General features: G+C 37.8%; 9 protein-coding genes and 1 non-coding gene across 10 annotated transcripts; 7 read left to right on the top strand and 3 right to left on the bottom strand.

Annotated features, from left to right (window-relative positions):
* Window positions 1-291: 291 nt before the first annotated feature.
* SRB7 (Srb7p) lies at window positions 292-714 on the top strand (the record flags this gene model as incomplete). The annotated part of the gene is made up of 1 exon (XM_018363721.1): window positions 292-714. The coding sequence occupies one exon, from the start codon at window positions 292-294 to the stop codon at window positions 712-714; it is 423 nt and encodes a 140-aa protein (XP_018223850.1).
* Window positions 715-821: 107 nt separating this feature from the next.
* Window positions 822-2,909, bottom strand: PMT7 (putative dolichyl-phosphate-mannose--protein mannosyltransferase; the record flags this gene model as incomplete). The annotated part of the gene is made up of 1 exon (XM_018363720.1): window positions 822-2,909. The coding sequence occupies one exon, from the start codon at window positions 2,907-2,909 to the stop codon at window positions 822-824; it is 2,088 nt and encodes a 695-aa protein (XP_018223849.1).
* Window positions 2,910-3,185: 276 nt separating this feature from the next.
* Window positions 3,186-3,258, top strand: DI49_0484. The gene has a single exon. It is a non-coding gene; the product is annotated as a tRNA-Val (tRNA).
* Window positions 3,259-3,553: 295 nt separating this feature from the next.
* PFU1 (Pfu1p) lies at window positions 3,554-4,987 on the top strand (the record flags this gene model as incomplete). The annotated part of the gene is made up of 1 exon (XM_018363719.1): window positions 3,554-4,987. The coding sequence occupies one exon, from the start codon at window positions 3,554-3,556 to the stop codon at window positions 4,985-4,987; it is 1,434 nt and encodes a 477-aa protein (XP_018223848.1).
* A 519-nt stretch (window positions 4,988-5,506) lies between these two features.
* On the top strand, window positions 5,507-5,968 carry HNT2 (bis(5'-adenosyl)-triphosphatase; the record flags this gene model as incomplete). Its single annotated transcript, XM_018363718.1, has 1 exon — window positions 5,507-5,968. One exon carries the CDS (start codon window positions 5,507-5,509, stop codon window positions 5,966-5,968), a length of 462 nt encoding a protein of 153 aa, XP_018223847.1.
* Window positions 5,969-6,200: 232 nt separating this feature from the next.
* Window positions 6,201-6,887, top strand: CPR5 (peptidylprolyl isomerase family protein CPR5; the record flags this gene model as incomplete). The annotated part of the gene is made up of 1 exon (XM_018363717.1): window positions 6,201-6,887. The coding sequence occupies one exon, from the start codon at window positions 6,201-6,203 to the stop codon at window positions 6,885-6,887; it is 687 nt and encodes a 228-aa protein (XP_018223846.1).
* A 488-nt stretch (window positions 6,888-7,375) lies between these two features.
* Window positions 7,376-10,057, top strand: RSC3 (Rsc3p; the record flags this gene model as incomplete). The annotated part of the gene is made up of 1 exon (XM_018363716.1): window positions 7,376-10,057. The coding sequence occupies one exon, from the start codon at window positions 7,376-7,378 to the stop codon at window positions 10,055-10,057; it is 2,682 nt and encodes an 893-aa protein (XP_018223845.1).
* Window positions 10,058-10,509: 452 nt separating this feature from the next.
* Window positions 10,510-11,169, bottom strand: GPI11 (mannose-ethanolamine phosphotransferase GPI11; the record flags this gene model as incomplete). The annotated part of the gene is made up of 1 exon (XM_018363715.1): window positions 10,510-11,169. One exon carries the CDS (start codon window positions 11,167-11,169, stop codon window positions 10,510-10,512), a length of 660 nt encoding a protein of 219 aa, XP_018223844.1.
* A 301-nt stretch (window positions 11,170-11,470) lies between these two features.
* Window positions 11,471-15,541, bottom strand: CFT1 (cleavage/polyadenylation factor CFT1; the record flags this gene model as incomplete). Its single annotated transcript, XM_018363714.1, has 1 exon — window positions 11,471-15,541. One exon carries the CDS (start codon window positions 15,539-15,541, stop codon window positions 11,471-11,473), a length of 4,071 nt encoding a protein of 1,356 aa, XP_018223843.1.
* Window positions 15,542-16,097: 556 nt separating this feature from the next.
* On the top strand, window positions 16,098-17,384 carry PRO1 (glutamate 5-kinase; the record flags this gene model as incomplete). The annotated part of the gene is made up of 1 exon (XM_018363713.1): window positions 16,098-17,384. One exon carries the CDS (start codon window positions 16,098-16,100, stop codon window positions 17,382-17,384), a length of 1,287 nt encoding a protein of 428 aa, XP_018223842.1.
* Between the last annotated feature and the right edge of the window lie 130 nt (window positions 17,385-17,514).

Genomic DNA, 17,514 nt, shown 5'->3' with positions numbered 1-17,514 from the left:
TTCATTATCACTTTATATCATTTTAGATATCTCATGTGTCTTCACATATATAATTGTATTTACATATGACTCAATGTACTTTCACTAAGACTGCTATCTGTTCGGATATGGAAACCATCACCTTCTTTTAGTCTTAATTTTGGACGTAATTAATTACTAGATTTCGGGTTCGCAAGGAACTAAAAAAAATCAATCTTAAGAAACAGCCTGGACTTCAATGGCAAAGCAGAAGTAATAACATGCTAAGAAAGCATTCTTATCTCTCTACTCAGCACCACATGCCCCTTAGCAATGACGGATAGACTAACACAACTACAGATATGTTTAGATCAAATGACGGAGCAATTCTGTGCCACTTTAAATTACATAGATAAAAATCATAGTTTTGAACCGTTGGCTGCAAATGAACCTCAAATGTCCGACAAGCATGCCACAGTAGCACCTCCCGAAGAGTTCAGCAATACCATCGATGAGCTATCCACAGATATAATCCTGAAAACAAGGCAAATAAATAAACTTATCGATTCGCTACCTGGTGTAGACGTTTCAGCTGAAGAGCAATTGAAGAAGATTAACATGCTACAGAAAAAGTTAGTTGAGGTGGAAGATGAAAAAATTGAGGCAATCAAGAAGAAAGAAACACTCCTACGTAACGTTGATTCTTTGATTGAAGACTTTGTAGACGGAATTGCAAACTCAAAGAAAAGTACATAAACCCGGGCTGTATAAAGTGGAATTTGCATGGAACCTAAAAAAATGTACTATAATCATACGAGAAATCTAAATATATATACGTTATTCTTGTAAATATTTGTGGTACTCTATTTATACATGAGAACTATTGATGTAATAAGCAATAATATCATAATGGAAAAGATGGTCTTATGACTCTTTGCCAAAACATTCAATGATTCCAGAAGACATAACTCGCTGAAAATAAAACTTTGAAAGTACAATTTGCTTTCCAAATTGAAATGTGGACTCATAGTGAAGACATAATAATGTAAAAACCATCCAACAGTACACTCCCAGCCAAACTCATTGTAGATATCCCAGTTGATGGAAAAGACTGTTTCAGTAGTTGACCATGGATTCCAATGTACAATTCTGTTACATTGCACGCACAAGAAAACGATCATCGCTAGTATAGAACCATACCAAGCGAGCTTAAACCAGACTGGAGATCCAGCGTCCAACGTGATCGGCCATTTCTCCACAACCAAAGAATCTTCGAAATTTGCCTTGCTTTTACCGTATCTAACGTAATAATTGTACTTGTACTGTTTGAAGATGTACTCTTTGAGCAGGCCAACAAATTGTTTCAAGGACAAAGTGCGGCTGTCTTCTGTTGAGGAATTAATCTCGTTCATATAATATTTCATCGTCGGAATTGGGAAATCAACTGCCAGTCTTACTGAATCTATTAGAAAAGAGGTTCTGGACATAACTGGATTTTCCATACATAGAACCTCTTGCTCAAAGTAACCCCATTCAGGTAATCTCAGATCATGGCTCAATAGCCCACATCTCTGACCCTTATTGCGCAACTGGACCTCTGATCGAAGTGGCTTGACATACTTATCATCACTGCTACTGTTGTTATTATCATTAGTACTGTCTTTTACCAACAGAACATTCCATCTTTCATCCATTCCTCCTTCATACTCGGAGTCCTTCGTGCATGAGATTCGAAGATCGTAATCCTGCTCGCTGATCGGCGGTTTAGCGGTACTTGCTCTTAACAGCTTCCCAGTAGATTTGTGTCTTAGTTTTATATCATGATCAAACTCTAAAGGTATCAATTGACCAATACGATGTATTTCAGAAAAATTTAATTTCAACGTCGGATGTTCAACTACCCATTCATTATCGGCATTAAATTCCTCAAACGATAATGAGACTAGATTTTCCTGTATATCAGATGGGTAGGGAATTTCATGAGAGGTAAGATACCCCGCCATTGAATCCAAGTGGCGCAAAGTAATGGTTGAGCCATAATATAATCGAGTTGGCTGCAATTGGGAACCTCTCAGATACGATTTGAAGGAAGTGGTCATATATTTTGAATATTCAGGAACATCGACGTTAAAGTTTGAGAGTAAGTTCCAGTAACTTAGCGTAAAGATGGAAGTAGGGACAATAAAAATAAATAATAGGTTAAAAACAATGAATCTAACAATTTGAAAAGCCGTGATATCAACGTCACTTATCAATTTATCGAATTGACGCACCAAAGAAAGAATAATGAACCCCCATGTGAGAAATCCAATGAATTTAGAAGAAATTGCTAATCCTAAAGAAATGGATAACGTAATCAAATGTGCGAACCATTTAGCAGTGCCCAGCTTCATTCTTGACATAGTGATAGAAGTGTATAATATTATTGAAAAAAGACACCATTCCAAATTATCAGATGAAAGAATGGTACCCTCTTTCCTAAAAGTCCCCCAATTGGACAGTGTCAGTAAACCCACTGTGGAAATAATAAAAGAGCAATCAATTCTCCTCAACACCAGGAAAAGAAAAGCCAAAGTGGACGAATTCAAAAATAAAGAAACGCATCTTAGATTTTGTGTGATATCTAGCCTCTCAATAGTGGAGTATAGCTGGACGGTGAACGGTGGTAGTTCGTGAATGTAGAAGGCCTTGTCCAGATAAAACCGAATGTAACCAAATAGTTCCTGTTCAGTATCATTATCCCATGGACGGGCCCAAAATGATGAAGGATGTGATTTCCATACGAATGTGAAATTGGCAACGACAACTAAAAACGCGAAAATATAATCAAGTGTAGTTAAATGACCAATGTGGCACTCTTCAAAGATGTTATAGGGGAGGTACTTCCTGAATGGACCCTGTAACCTCGGGTCTACCATGTTTTGGGAATTACGCTTCTTTTGTTTCGACATCAACTCCCTTAATTGACCCAGATTTAGTTATGTTAAAATATTCTTTTGAGTTTCATTTTTTTTTTTTCCATTCCTAGATTAATTGTTTCTACTATAGCAAGAATAAGCGGCATATGCGCAACCGATTAAAGAGCTAAATAATAAAACGGTTATATTTGTGGAAAGGATTGTGGACTACGATTATTTGCAACTATTGGCAAGTTGATTAAAAAGAATGGTTTGTATTTTCTGGTAGTGTTAGGTTCTATACGCATTCAATAAAACAAATCAAATATTGTTCCAATAGTGTAGCGGTTATCACGTTGCCTTCACACGGCAAAGGTCCCGAGTTCGATCCTCGGTTGGAACATTAAATTGTTTAATTTTTTTATGATCTGTCTGCAATACCTCCAACTGCGGGACCAAGTACAACTACAACACGCATCACTCTCACTATGTTGTGCCCATCAACTAGAAGCTTGTTGCCTCTGCTCTTAATGCCTCCAATACGCGTCCGGGTGATGGGCGCTGAGGGGTAAGGAAGGGCCTTCACATTGAAGATGCATCTAGCATAAAAATGAATACAATGGCATCGTCAAAGCATGTACTGCGATTAAGATGTATAACAGCGCTGCCCGTAATCACCCCCTCTATAGTTCTCAGTAATGGTCAACAAGTCACGGCCAAAGAAAATTAAGGCACCCTACAGGAAGTATGTGGCGGGCGAGGGCTTCTCCTCTACAAGAAATGATAATAAAGAGAAAGAGGCTACTGCCACTGTACCACCCGATGCAGAGCTAATTGAGACACCACAGGGGTCTTACTACTACGATGAGGCTAATGACACTATAGTGAAGTTGACGCGACTGAGCAATAGTAAAAAAGACAGGAAAGGACGTAGGCGATCGTCATCGTCATCGTCATCATCGCATGCCAAGGAAGATAAAGATGGGCAAATGATAGAAAGTGAAAAAAGCACTCATTTGTTGTACCTAAGAATGGTTTTGCCCTGGGAAGTACAGCATAGAATAACGCACTATCTTGATATTCCTGAAGAAGAAGAAGTTAGTAATAAGGATACTACTGGGAAAATAATCACTACTGGTATAACCATGAACTATCTGCTAGTTTGTAGAAACTGGTATGACATGTGCTTACCAAAGCTTTATTTTTCACCAGTATTAACAAGCAAAAACTTCAATTCATTTGTCGATACAATCATTCTAAACAAGAAGAAACAACTGGGGCATTATGTCTTTGAGTTGAATTTGTCTACGATTTTACAAAGTGGAAGGAACTCATTTGTTTCTAAGCTGTTACGACGATGCTGCTCTAACCTAACCAAATTTATTGCCCCGCAGACAAGTTTTGGTTACGCGCCCTTGATTTCCTTGAAATCGTGTCATGATTTAAAGTTTCTAGACTTAGGTCTAGTATCAGAGACAGTTAAGCTAAAGGAGCTATTTTCCGCCATCAAAAACTTTACGAAATTGACGCACTTGTCCTTTCCCAGATCGTCGATTGACTGCCAGGGCTTCCAAGATATTGAATGGCCCCAGAATTTGAGATATTTGAAATTAAGTGGGGGCATAACGAATGAATTTGTCATTGACACTAAATGGCCAAAAACCATTACCACTTTAGAATTCTCTTACTGTCCTCAAATCACAGAGCTGTCTATTTTCTCGTTGTTATCACAGATTGGTGACAATCTAAAGCATTTATTTTTCTATTATCCGATGCCATCTTTAACGGAAAATTCCTTGGATCACGTTTTCACATATTGTGCTAATTTAATCTCCCTACAAATCATGGTTGACTATTGCTCCAAGTGGTGTTTTTCTGAATTCATGCTGAGTAAGTTGATGGAATACGATAGGCCTTTGAAAACATTATACCTGGAATGCAGTGGGTCCTTGGGTTTGGCTTCTAAGATTCATCCCGATGACCTGACCATAGCCATATTAGAATCAAGGCTACCCTGCTTAAAGACCATTTGTGTTTCTCCTAAGTTAGGTTGGGACATGAAAAGTGACGAGGTTGCCGATTTAGTAGTTTCTTTGGAGGATCAAGATGGTAGTTTGTACCTAAACTATTAGGATGTCTACTTTTTTTTTTGTTTTGTTTTGTTTTGTTTCAGGTAAGCTGAGAGCCAATCGGGGCTTTCTCAAGTCAAAAGATTTTCTACGTACCAATTTATAGTATATCTTGCGTTTTATTTCCATCGGAATATGTGGTTTTCCAGTTTTATACGTTTTTAAGTATGTAACTCTTTTCATTATTCTCTAGATTTAAGCGAAAAAAATAAGGAATAGCTCTAATTATGTCCTACTCTAGAAATGGTCACCAGAAAAAAGTTGGAAAAGCAGAAAGATGAGTAAGCCAATATACTTCAGCAAATTTTTGGTCACTGAACAAGTCTTCTACGTATGCATGCTCGTGTATTTTAGTACCGTTTCTCACCATTGAGATACTAACCATTTAGGAATTCCATACTACTCACCTCTATATAGAAATCAAAACATACGTATGCATTGGTAAATTTAAAACCGATTGTACCGGGTCACATACTGATAGTCCCCTTGAGAACTACAGTTGTAAACCTATCAGACCTGACCATGACTGAATCCCAAGATTATTTCAAGACCCTGCAATTAATCCATCGATTTATTAAGTGGCAATACAAGGCTGACTCGGTCAACATTGCCATCCAGGATGGACCCGAAGCTGGTCAGTCCGTCCCCCATCTACACACGCATGTCATCCCACGGTACAAAATGAACAATGTTGGTGACTTGATATACGACAAGCTAGATCGTTGGGATGGCAGTGGCACTTTGGCCAATTGGCAGGCAAGAAGAGACGAATATTTGGGAGTCGGCGGGAGACAAGCAAGGAAGGACAAGGCCACGCACACCAGTGGAGATGAGAGTGAATCTCCGCAAGGACCCAAGGTGTTGAAGCCAGACAGCCAACGGGAAGAGAGAACCCTTGATGAAATGAAAAAAGAAGTGCAGGACCTTCAAAGCGCCCTGGAAGGATTCGTGGCTGCACGTCCTGACCTGAGCCAATGGCAATAGATCCCAATGTCAATAGATCCCAATGTCAATAGAAAATGTAGTTAAATAAATAAATACGGTCCGATAGTAATATAATAAAACTGATTCTATGCCAATTTTTGTTTCGCGGCGAAGCCTTTTTTGGCAGCGAAAAAATAAAAAGATGAAGCCACTCCTACAAATTCCCTCGAAGGGGCTCAACAATAGAAGCTGTCCTACTTAGACAGAACAAAATAGAACGATATCCGCAACAATGAAGTTCCAATTGTTATCCATCATCACCCTGTTTGCTTGTTTATTTACGACAACCATCTTTGCCAAAGAAGAAAGTTCGGACCCTGAGATCACACATAAGGTGTATTTCGACATCAACCACGGCGATGAAAAAATCGGTCGTATCGTCATGGGTCTATATGGCCTCACCACACCTCAAACTGTGGAAAACTTCTACCAACTCACCATTTCCAGGGATCCAAAGATGGGTTACCTGCACTCTATCTTCCACCGTGTTATTCCAAATTTCATGATTCAAGGTGGTGATTTTACCCACAGATCTGGAATCGGAGGCAAGTCTATCTTTGGGAACTCCTTCAAAGACGAGAATTTTGACGTCAAACACAACAAACCAGGTAGATTGTCCATGGCCAACCGTGGTAAGGACACCAACGGATCGCAATTCTTCATCACCACTGTGCCATGCCCATGGTTAGATGGCAAGCACGTTGTCTTTGGCGAAGTATTAGAGGGCATGGACGTAGTGAACTACATCGAAAACGTCAAGACCGACAGCAGAAACATGCCCGTGAAGGAAGTCTCTATTATAGAAAGTGGTGAACTGGAAACCGTCCCGTTAGGCAACGAGGACGCCGCCAAGCTGCAGGAAGAAATCAAAGCGGAAGCCGATGAGCAAGCCAGTGAAGCAGCCCACGATGAGCTCTAAGCGCCACTACCATTTAGAAGATGTATGGCCTAGCTACGTAACTATATAGAGCTTATAACAGTCAATTGTCACATATAACGATAGCGTTACCCTAGGGCCCTTTTCTGGCACGACTTTACAAGAGTATTTCAATTGACCAACGTGGGTCTTGTTGCCCAGCCAGGACCACACAGACCAAGAACTACCCTTACTGTTAGGAACATACTGCCCTCTATATCCCTCCGCTGGTATACCTTCTCATAAACAGCCACAGTTCACCAATATTCATTCGGCCGGTTAAACGCTTGTGAGACCACTTCCCGTTTTCGCCCGAGAGAAGATACATTAGCTGCTTACTCTGAAATATTTCATCAAAACTCACGGTTTTGCAATCAATACTCGCCTTCATTCTGCTTCAATTGCCCCGTACTGTTCACGTACCCGTATTGTGAACCCTCTGAAATTCTTAAGCTTTAACTACAAAAATAGCGTTCCAGCAACAAACAACAATGGATATTCGTGGTAGGAAAATGAAAAAACCGCCAGCATGTGTGCAGTGCCGCAAGCGCAAAATAGGTTGTGACCGTGTCAAGCCAATATGTGGGAACTGTATGAAACACAATAAAATGGACTGTTTCTACCCTGATGTTCCTGGACAATACGTTCCCTCCAGCTCGTCCTCTTCCAATACACGCCAAATAGCCAACGGCCCGTATTTAAATTCTTATTATGCTTCTTCTCGTCGTGTCTCCAAGGAAACTGCAGCTCTTCTACAGAAAAACCCAGAGCTGGCTTCTTTGGAGCAAATTAGAGAATACAACACGCGTTTGCAATTGCTCAATGCTCAAAATCAACTCAATAATAGGACGTCCGCGGCAAACGCAACCTTGAACCAACAACATACTCAATATATTCCAAAATCGGTGCCTTCCTTGGAAAGCAAACCTGTCACTTCTACAAACGAATTTTCTACTCAGCTCAATTGGGTTCAAGGTCCCGCAATTTTCCATATGCTAACTTCTCCTTACACGCAAGAGGAAATCATCAATCATGAAATGAATTTCTTGAAAGGAAGGCTATTAGAATTGCAGGATATTACAGGTAAGAAGATCTCAGGGATAAATCTTGATATTAAGCAAGATCCCTCGCCGCAAGATCCTTCGCCGCAAAATCAATCTTCGCTATCAAATCAAGACCAAGAAGAGTTCTTGACCATTAAGAAAAGGAAATTGAGCGAAGACGATACTACAGACGGAGAAGATAAAATGGTTGCTAACGATGAAAGAAAATTTCATCTCAACGAGTTCAAAGATTTGGATCCTCAGTTTTTGGATATGAATAAGGTATTTAACGTATTTAATACTGTGGTTACGCGAGACAATAGTGAAAATTTGTGGCTGTTACCAAAGAATATTAACAAAAACTCCATTTTCCAAATCCAGTACTTGATTGAACGCGATCCTTTCCTATTCAAGTTTTTCAGTGAATTCAATACGTTGATTGAAAAACAATTCAATGAGTCTTTGCAAGATTCTTTAGCAAACCATAATAACGCGAAGGATAACAACAGTATATCGCAGTTGTTAAAATTTCCTTCACAGTCTGTTACACAGAACCTCATCAATAAGTATTTATCAACGGTTACTGAAACGAGTTCGATATTGCCAATCTTAAAGCCAAAGCGACTGCTACCAATAATTGAGCAAATATTTCCATCAAACGCCATGAGAAAGGCAAGTTCTAATGACTTTGAAACGGTGTTTCAAATCGTATGTTTGAACAATGACCAATTAATAAACTTGGGATTCATAACCCTTTGTCTCTTAATTTTATTTGAATCATTGAACTCCACGGTGTTGATTCCTCTGAGAGATGATGGGCATTTGCAACTCTTCAATATTTTATTTGATTACTTACCTTTGTTGAAGGCAAATTTGACAATGCTTAGATTTGAAATTGATAAAAGATCAATGTGCAATATGGACACCTTACGATTTATTTCCCTATGGAAATATTACCAATCAGTGATAACTACATCATCTTCATCTTCCAACACGATTGACTATGATGAAGATATGCATATGGCATGTCTACTGTCATTAAACCACGAGACTCAGAATCAATCACATATTTTGGTTTGGAATTTCATATTCAAAAATTACTGCTGGAGGCATCTATTTTTAGGCGAGTTACCATTGTTAATATCTGAACCATTTACAAACTCCACTCCAATTATTGATCCGTTACTGAATAACGATTTCGAATTGATTGATTTCGAAGTGAACTTGATGAAATATTTACAAAGTAAAGATCAACGGCTATCTATTGATAAGATTGTACAGCTTATAAAAGTTATAAAAACCAAGAATATCGAAGTTAGCCAGAGATGCTTAACAACTTCTTCGATAATCAATAATATTATGGATTCTTTAATTTATAGAAATTCGATGTTATATTTGAATTTTTATCTTTTACTACAGTTTGAAACGTTAAAGAGCTGTGAGAAATTCAACGAAATTTTAGATGACTTTTTGGAATTGTCAAGAGAGACTCTATTCTTCGTTTTCTCAAACTTAGCAAATATCAAATTTGCCGGTCATGAATTCACCTTCATCAATAAATCTATTGCGGTTCTGCAAACTCTGGTCTTGATGCTGTTAGCGTTATACCAAAGATCGTTTGAGTCTTCTGAAGCGGTGAACAATGAAAAGGAAAACTACACAGATCAAACAGACAGTAACCACAGTAACAACGACAATAATAAGAGAATTAAGAATAAGAACGTTATTCATTTGATTATCAACAAAATTGCAATGTTGTTAAACGATTACACTAAAAACTGTAAAAAACAGAATAGGTTGATCGAAAATCTAATAACTAAAATTGAGATAATTTCYAAATATATCAAAAAATTAGAAGAAAGCAAGACCTTGCCTGTAACTAATTCAAACAACTCTACCAATAACGGATTCAGTAATATATCTACTGATCAACTAATTAAGATAAATCATGAATTGAATAAAATTTCTGAGTCTTTGATTAAAACAGATTTTTACGAGCAAAGAAAAAATAATAAAGTATTTAATGGAGGTACAGGTACTACGACCACTGTTGATGATGAGGCCAATTTGGAGAATTTCGGTTTAACCAAGGAAAACTTCAGTGAAATTTTTGAAGCTATTCGCAGTTAAATATAGCTCAAATAAAGCAAAAAGAGTTCGAGACTTTTATAACATGTATTTTTGATCTAAAGATTTGTATTATTTTTTATAAAGAATGGATAAACCAAGAATTCAAAAGAAGAAAGGATGCTGCTGCAAAAACAGCGGCTGCAATTTATTTAACGTTGTTGTTGTGTGTCTTCAGTAGTATATGAATAGCCAAATTTACTAAGTAATGAAAATAAGGTTAAAGACCTATTGTTTTTAATTTAACTATGGATTGAGATATAAGGTGGTAAGTTATAACTGTTGCCTTGTTCACATACATGTCTTTGTGTATACGTTTTTAAGTGGCTATCTAAGACTGACAAATTAAAGATAGCTGTCATTCGTTGCGAGAAATTCCTCGTTGTAAGAGGAATTAGTGTATATTGCTTCCATCATACTTGTATGTTTTCATGTACAAATCTGGGTTATGAATATTATATGTAAGCACCAATAGTATAGCCGACTAAAGCACCTAAATACCCTCCAATAACAATCGGGGTTGGCCAATTCTGCCAGTCTCTATCCCAATCCAAAGGAATTACGATACAACTAATCCAACCACCTACAACAATAAATATGAAATACTTCTTCCATAAGCCCACCTTAAAGTCACAATTGAACACTGAATAAACTGCAGGATATGCTAAGAAAGCAAAATGCAACGACAATAACCAAGTTTCCCACAATAAATCCATCAATGGTGCACCAAATAGAACGGTTAATAACATTGCAGGAAAACTCAACAGAAATGTGGCACCCAGGCAAATCAAAGACAATGAATAGCTAATTTTGATAATTTTATTACCATAAACCGTACATTTATTGAATTGGAAAATTAGATATCCAATTTGTGCAGGTATTAAAAGGCTTAAAAGCTTCACTGTATTGTAGTCAGAAGAAATAAAAACATAGTAATAGAGCAGTAGTATCAAGTGATATGGAAAAGTCATTAGAGGTGTCTTTCTTACATATACAGGCGGACGATCGTGATCTATATTCTTTTTCTCATGATTTTGATGCGTAGTCAAAGTTGTATCGTCAGAAAACGATACAGTTTTCTTTACTGTCTTCCTAGGTCTCTTTTTAGTCGACATATTTCAGTAATAGTTTTCTTTGGCACAGTTGTATATATCTTCTTTGCAATGGTGGTAAAGTGCAGCGTATGGGCTCTTCCATTGTTTATAAACCGCACTTATTTGTATTTTTCAGCTACAAAAGGTTACGTACGCCGTTTTTTTCACTCATCCCCCGTCAGGTTAAAAGAGTGCTGAAAAAGTTCAATAGTTTATTGTTACAGATCTAGTATTCTAATACCTGTCGTTGTTTCACGAACTCATGCTATTTTGATTACCCACTAGTGTACGTACGTATATATTTGATTAAGTGTTACTTTCATCACTTGTTCCGGCACAAAGACCTTAATGAAAATTCAATATTTATGATATCTCTCCATGCTTCAAAATGTGCCTGTCGTCCTGCTTTTTGAGCGGTATTCCTTCTTCTATCAATAGCTAGCCCGCTGAATCTTCGTATAACGTTGAAGTCAAGCATAGGCCTCATTGCGTGACCCATCTGATAGAAATCATTGGCCAATCTTTCCATACGAGGATTTAGTCCACCTAACTGTAATTCTCGGTCAATGATCTGTTGCTGAATCAAATACAATCTTCTGTATGTTTCTTCGCTTAAAGGAACTAGCTTGAATACAGATCCGTCGACTTGTCCACCTACATTCTGAAACGATGGAACTTGAGCAGAGCCAAATTCCTCATTTTTTGGTAATAACATCATGCAACTATTAACGGAATGCAGTGTGAAACTAGAACAATGAACTAACCGTTGGCCTGATAGGGAATTTGGCTCATCTGGCGCGTATTTTAGTACATGTACATTCCTATCGGCATCAGTCGCTGAAAAGTATATATCACCTCCATTGACTAAAAATTCTAGCGACATTGTTTGAAATTTCGATATACTTCTACCCAATGAAATCATTCTATATGGTTCTGCGTCAAAACCAATAAATTGAAAACCCTGCATGGCATCGCCAATGATCAAAAGATTCCCGAAGCTTTTGGAGTCTGTCACGAATACCGGAATATCCAAAAACGCTACTGGTATGACAGAATTGTCTTCTTGAATATCTCTTACTAAAACTTTTTGGCTTTGACTAATCATGAACCTTCCACTAATCTCGCAAACAGTAGACACTATACCACTGACTTCTTCTTGGAAGATTTCTTTGAGCTTATAATTTGTATCAGGGTTTCCGGGTTCAGGAACAACTTCGGTAACATCATAGATATGGAAAGCGCCAGTTGGTGGAGTGTCTTCGGTAGTAGCATTTGCAACACCAGCTATAATATATTCTCTCTTCCTTTTAGTCTTTGAATTAATTTGAATCATTGATGATCTCATCTCATTGACGACAGAATTCTTCGAAAAGTCGATTTGATCAATCACCTTCCAACTTTTCGGATTAATAAGCAGTATCCCGCTTTGGAATCCTTCCGCGTGTGGCGCTTCTTCATCATAGCCTACAACCTTTTCCCCGTCTTCTCCCAATGCCTCATAAGGGATCCGCTTGCAATAAGATACGAGATATAACTGAGCCTTTTCATGATAAACAATTTTTTGTAAAGTTTTGTAGTCATCAAGTACATTACTAATTTTTATCTGTTTTAATGGTAACTTGTTACCATAGTACATATTGTTAACGGTTAAAGTGTAGACTCTAGCATTTTTAATATCATCGACACACATGACCGAACGTTCATTCCAAGGTGTGACTGAGACTAAAGGTATATTTGCAAACTTGAAAATCTTGGGTGTCGAATCATCCTCCTTTATTAATATATATGGAACACTACCGGTTACAAATATTACCGAATAGCCATTATAGTCAGGGAAGTAATGCATAATCCTTTCAATAGAACTGACCCCCTTAGCGTATGCATTATCAGGAGCACCAGTGATGGCCAAGTCATTTCTTGTAACGTTTCTGTAAAACCGGCTGCGTTTCTGCGGCAGTTTTCTATACTGATATATCTCTCCTCCAAAGGTTAGTATTGTCAGATATTCTTCTTTATTATCGTGTCCCAGCTTATTGATCATTACTTGCTTAATCGAAGGATCGGGCACAATCTCATCAAGTAGTGTGTAAGTGCTGATGTACAGAGATTCATTCAATTGGTCGACCCCATTTAATTGGAAAATTCTGTCGTTGTGATCTTTAGTGAAAAAAATAATTTGGTTATCTGCAGTAACGAAAGTAAACAATAATTGCTCTTCTTGAGATTTACTTAATCCGATCAAAAATTCGTTGCACATATTACTCTTTAAAATCAAACCAGAAGTGATAACCATCTCTTTTAAAATTTCTGGTAAATCAATTTTTAACAATTTTCTTTTATTTTTTGTTTCTAGTTCAAATATTTTTATGTCACCTCTTGAAACGGTGATCAAAATATATGGATCCATGACTGAGACATGAATAACTTCATAATCAAACTTGATTGTAGTAAGACGTCTGAAATGCGTATCGTATAGATATAGATGGTTGGTGGTAACTTGTATTATTCTTTTGTCTTCACCGAACATTGAAATGTAAACTGTAGTAGCATCTCTTCTTAAACGACCTCCCTTGTGAAGTTCGAAATTTCTGTCACTTTCATATATATCACTCCTCGACTTGGTAGAATCAGTTGTTACTAGGTACTTATCCCTTCCCTTGATCTTGAGATTCCAGATCTGTGTTATACTGATGAACTTTAATGCTAATTCGATCTCTGGTTGAACACTAGTCTGTATGGCGGTCAAATGAGAACCTGAGCCGTTTCCAGATGTAGCAACCAACGAATATTCGTTTTTATTTGGATTCGGTAGCCCTTTTACTATATCATCAATAGAAGATACTTTCCCCACAGTCAAAGATGTGATTGGACCAATGTTTTTCAATGACGATAGTAGTTCTATATCAAACGGCTGGACGGTCTCTACTGTGTCCTTGGAGCCAGTATTGGTTAGTCCATTTTCTGGAGCCTCATCAGCGTACAAATCATCCATCTCTTCGTCATCTTCGTCGTTATCATCCATCAAAGTATTTTGATCTGAAAACGATGTTTTGTGCTCTTCCCTTGTTTCAATCGTAGACTTCAAGTTATTCAGTCTAAGAACTAAAGCATTTCCTGAACCAAACCCAATGAAAAGATCCATATTTTTATTTGAACTCGTCGCATTTAAACGTGTTATGGATCTTGGATTAGAGTTTTCTTTTAAAAGGTCATTGACGATAGGTAGTTTAAAGATGTCAAACGTAATCAGTAATCTACCTTCAGCTTCCATTTGGATATAATAAATGTTGGATTTGATATCCATAAGCAGTAGGGTTTCATCGTTATTGTTGGCACCGTTTTTACTTTTTGATGAAGGCATCCAAATTGATGTTGTACCTTTTTCTCTGAATAAAATTTCTAAAGAGGAATTGTCGATGATTTTCGTTTTCTGTAGATCCTTATCAGCAAATGAATTCAATAGAATCGTGGATTGTAATGCTCCTGTATTATCTATAAATGCCAGTTCATTAGCACCCACTATAATAGCACCATTCGAAACCGGCACAATTGTATGCAAGTCCCAAGGTAATCCTTTTACAAAAGCTATTGTCGTTGATTCAATAATAGAACTTTTCTTTGCAGATTGGATATTAAGTGTGAGTGTGACGTATTGGGTGGGGAGTTTTGAAAGGATGCTATTACCTGCCCAAGCGAGCTTTGGTTGATATAATATCGATATTGTGGGTTTGGTAAAATTGTTCAGAAACTGGATATCTATAATATTTTTAGCTCCGTCATACAATTCATTGGCAGTTAGTATTACACTTGCCTCTGTGAATGTTTCGTATGACTTAATTTTTTTTCTGCTATTAAAGGCGCTCAATGTTTGCGATTTCTCGTCTGTACTATGGACGAGCTCTTCTTCGTCCAGGTTTTCTTCATCTTCTTCATCATCCTCGTCGTTTTTATTGGTTTGGAAAGGTAAAAAAGCAAGAATATCATTGTTAAATAGCAATGCACAGCTATTTCCAGGGTCTATTCTTAGCGTGGATGTTTTGGCCAGTTCAACCAACGATTTGTCCTTAAACTTGTCCTCGTAGTAATGGAGGCTCAGTGTATCGATTGAGTTTGTCAAGGTGTTGAACTGTAAAATCGAGATTTTAGCAACGCCTGTGCATAATAACAAGCAACTTAATAGACTATCCTGTTGCGGAACAACACCTATATCAGTGATCAAGCCATGGAACTTAAACTCATCTGTCAAATACAACTTGCCGTCTCTAGTGGGTCTGTACACGGAAAGAATGTTCGTCCTTACAACTAAGAGCTCCTCATATTCAGATGTGGTAAAATGAGCTGTTATAGAATGCGACACAACAGTAGCGTCGACGACATCATCGTACACATTCATGGAGTCGATAGCTTAAGTAAAGGTAAGTTCGAATTAGCGCACTATCAACTGGGCCACGGTAATGTTCAATGGGCCGATAACTTCCTCAAATGGCTACCGTTTCTCTAGTGCTGCTCTGTGTGAAATATCTCACTTCAAACATACCTTATTTCAAATCACTATGTACGTAATATCTTGATGGGATCGGCGCGATGAGGTAGGCAAATTTTTACCAAGAGGGCTTATAAGTGGTGAAATTTATTCACAACCAGTGTTAATTGAGGTCAGTATACGATTCATATCGCATAGCTTATGACCTGGAATCATGGGATATTGATTTTGTAGTAATTTTCTTTTGCAAGACACCAGTAGCAATAGCATATATTGAAAAGATATGGCACCCACACACCGCATACAGACAGGAAATGAAAAATTACATCAATGAGCTGATGCTTTCTCAATGAACAAGCTATCACATTGAATTACTTTCGTACCGCTATTAGCCGATAGCTCTCGAATTAGGTAGTTATTGGATCACTTTCCCAGCTGCTGTACAAAACAAGAAAAAGAGTGAAAAATGGAGAATACTACTGAGAACAAATCGTATACTTTAGTAATTAAACTGGGTTCTTCATCCTTAGTCGATGAGAAGACCAAAGAGCCTAAGCTGGCCATCATGTCACTTATCGTCGAGACTGTAGTCAGACTGAGAAGAATGGGACACAAAGTCATTATTGTTTCCAGTGGTGGTATTGCTGTCGGTTTGAGGACCATGCATATGGATAAAAGACCAAAACATTTGGCGGAAGTTCAAGCTATCGCAGCTATTGGGCAAGGTAGGTTGATCGGGAGATGGGATCTTTTATTTTCCCAATTCGACCAACGTATTGCTCAAATTTTAATAACAAGAAATGATATATTGGACTGGACCCAATATAAGAATGCCCAAAACACAATTAATGAACTGTTGAATATGGGGGTTGTTCCTATTGTTAATGAAAATGACACTTTATCCGTTAGTGAGATTAAATTTGGTGACAATGACACTTTATCTGCAATCACGTCGGCTTTGATCGGTGCAGACTATCTTTTCTTATTGACAGACGTGGACTGTTTATATACTGATAATCCAAGAACAAACCCAGATGCTATGCCAATTTTGGTTGTCCCAGATCTGTCCAAGGGTTTACCAGGCGTGAACACCACTGGCGGTTCAGGCTCAGATGTTGGCACTGGTGGTATGGAAACAAAATTGGTTGCTGCTGATTTGGCAACAAATGCGGGTGTTCATACACTGATCATGAAAAGTGATACCCCTGCAAACATAGGAAAGATTGTAGAATACATGCAAACTCTAGATCTTGATGATGTGAATAAGGTCAAAAAGGCGTACGATGGTGATTTAAAGGAACTACAAAAAACAGAACTCAAAAAATTACAAGCCCTTGGCGTCCCATTGCATACAAAGTTCATTGCTAATGACAATAAACACCATCTGAAAAACAGAGAGTTTTGGATTTTGCACGGCCTTGTTTCTAAAGGTGCTATTGTTATTGACCAAGGGGCATGTGCTGCCTTGACAAGAAAGAATAAAGCTGGGCTGTTGCCGGCGGGTGTTATTGATGTTCAGGGTACTTTCCATGAGTTAGAATGTGTTGATATAAAAGTGGGGAGAAAGTTGCCAAATGGTGAAATAGACCCAGAATTTCCTTTGCAAACTGTCGGCAAGGCAAGATGTAACTACACTAGTACAGAACTAACGAAAATTAAAGGTCTGCACAGCGACCTAATCGAGGAAGAGTTAGGTTATAGTGACAGTGAATATGTCGCACATAGAGAAAATTTGGCATTCCCACCTCATTGATACGAATTAAAAATGAGGAAGGGTTCTTTAATGATGTTGTTACTTACAATTTTTTTACGTTGTACTTCTAAGATTAACTGATGGTAAACATAAATATGTTGAATTTATTTTTGGAGGAGTATCACTATAT

Source organism: Saccharomyces eubayanus, chromosome II (genome assembly GCF_001298625.1).
Source record: "Saccharomyces eubayanus strain FM1318 chromosome II, whole genome shotgun sequence".
In the NCBI taxonomy this organism is placed as follows: Eukaryota; Fungi; Ascomycota; class Saccharomycetes; order Saccharomycetales; family Saccharomycetaceae; genus Saccharomyces; species Saccharomyces eubayanus.
The sequence above is the reverse complement of the archived record's forward strand: the minus strand, read 5'-3'. Positions and strand labels throughout refer to the sequence as shown.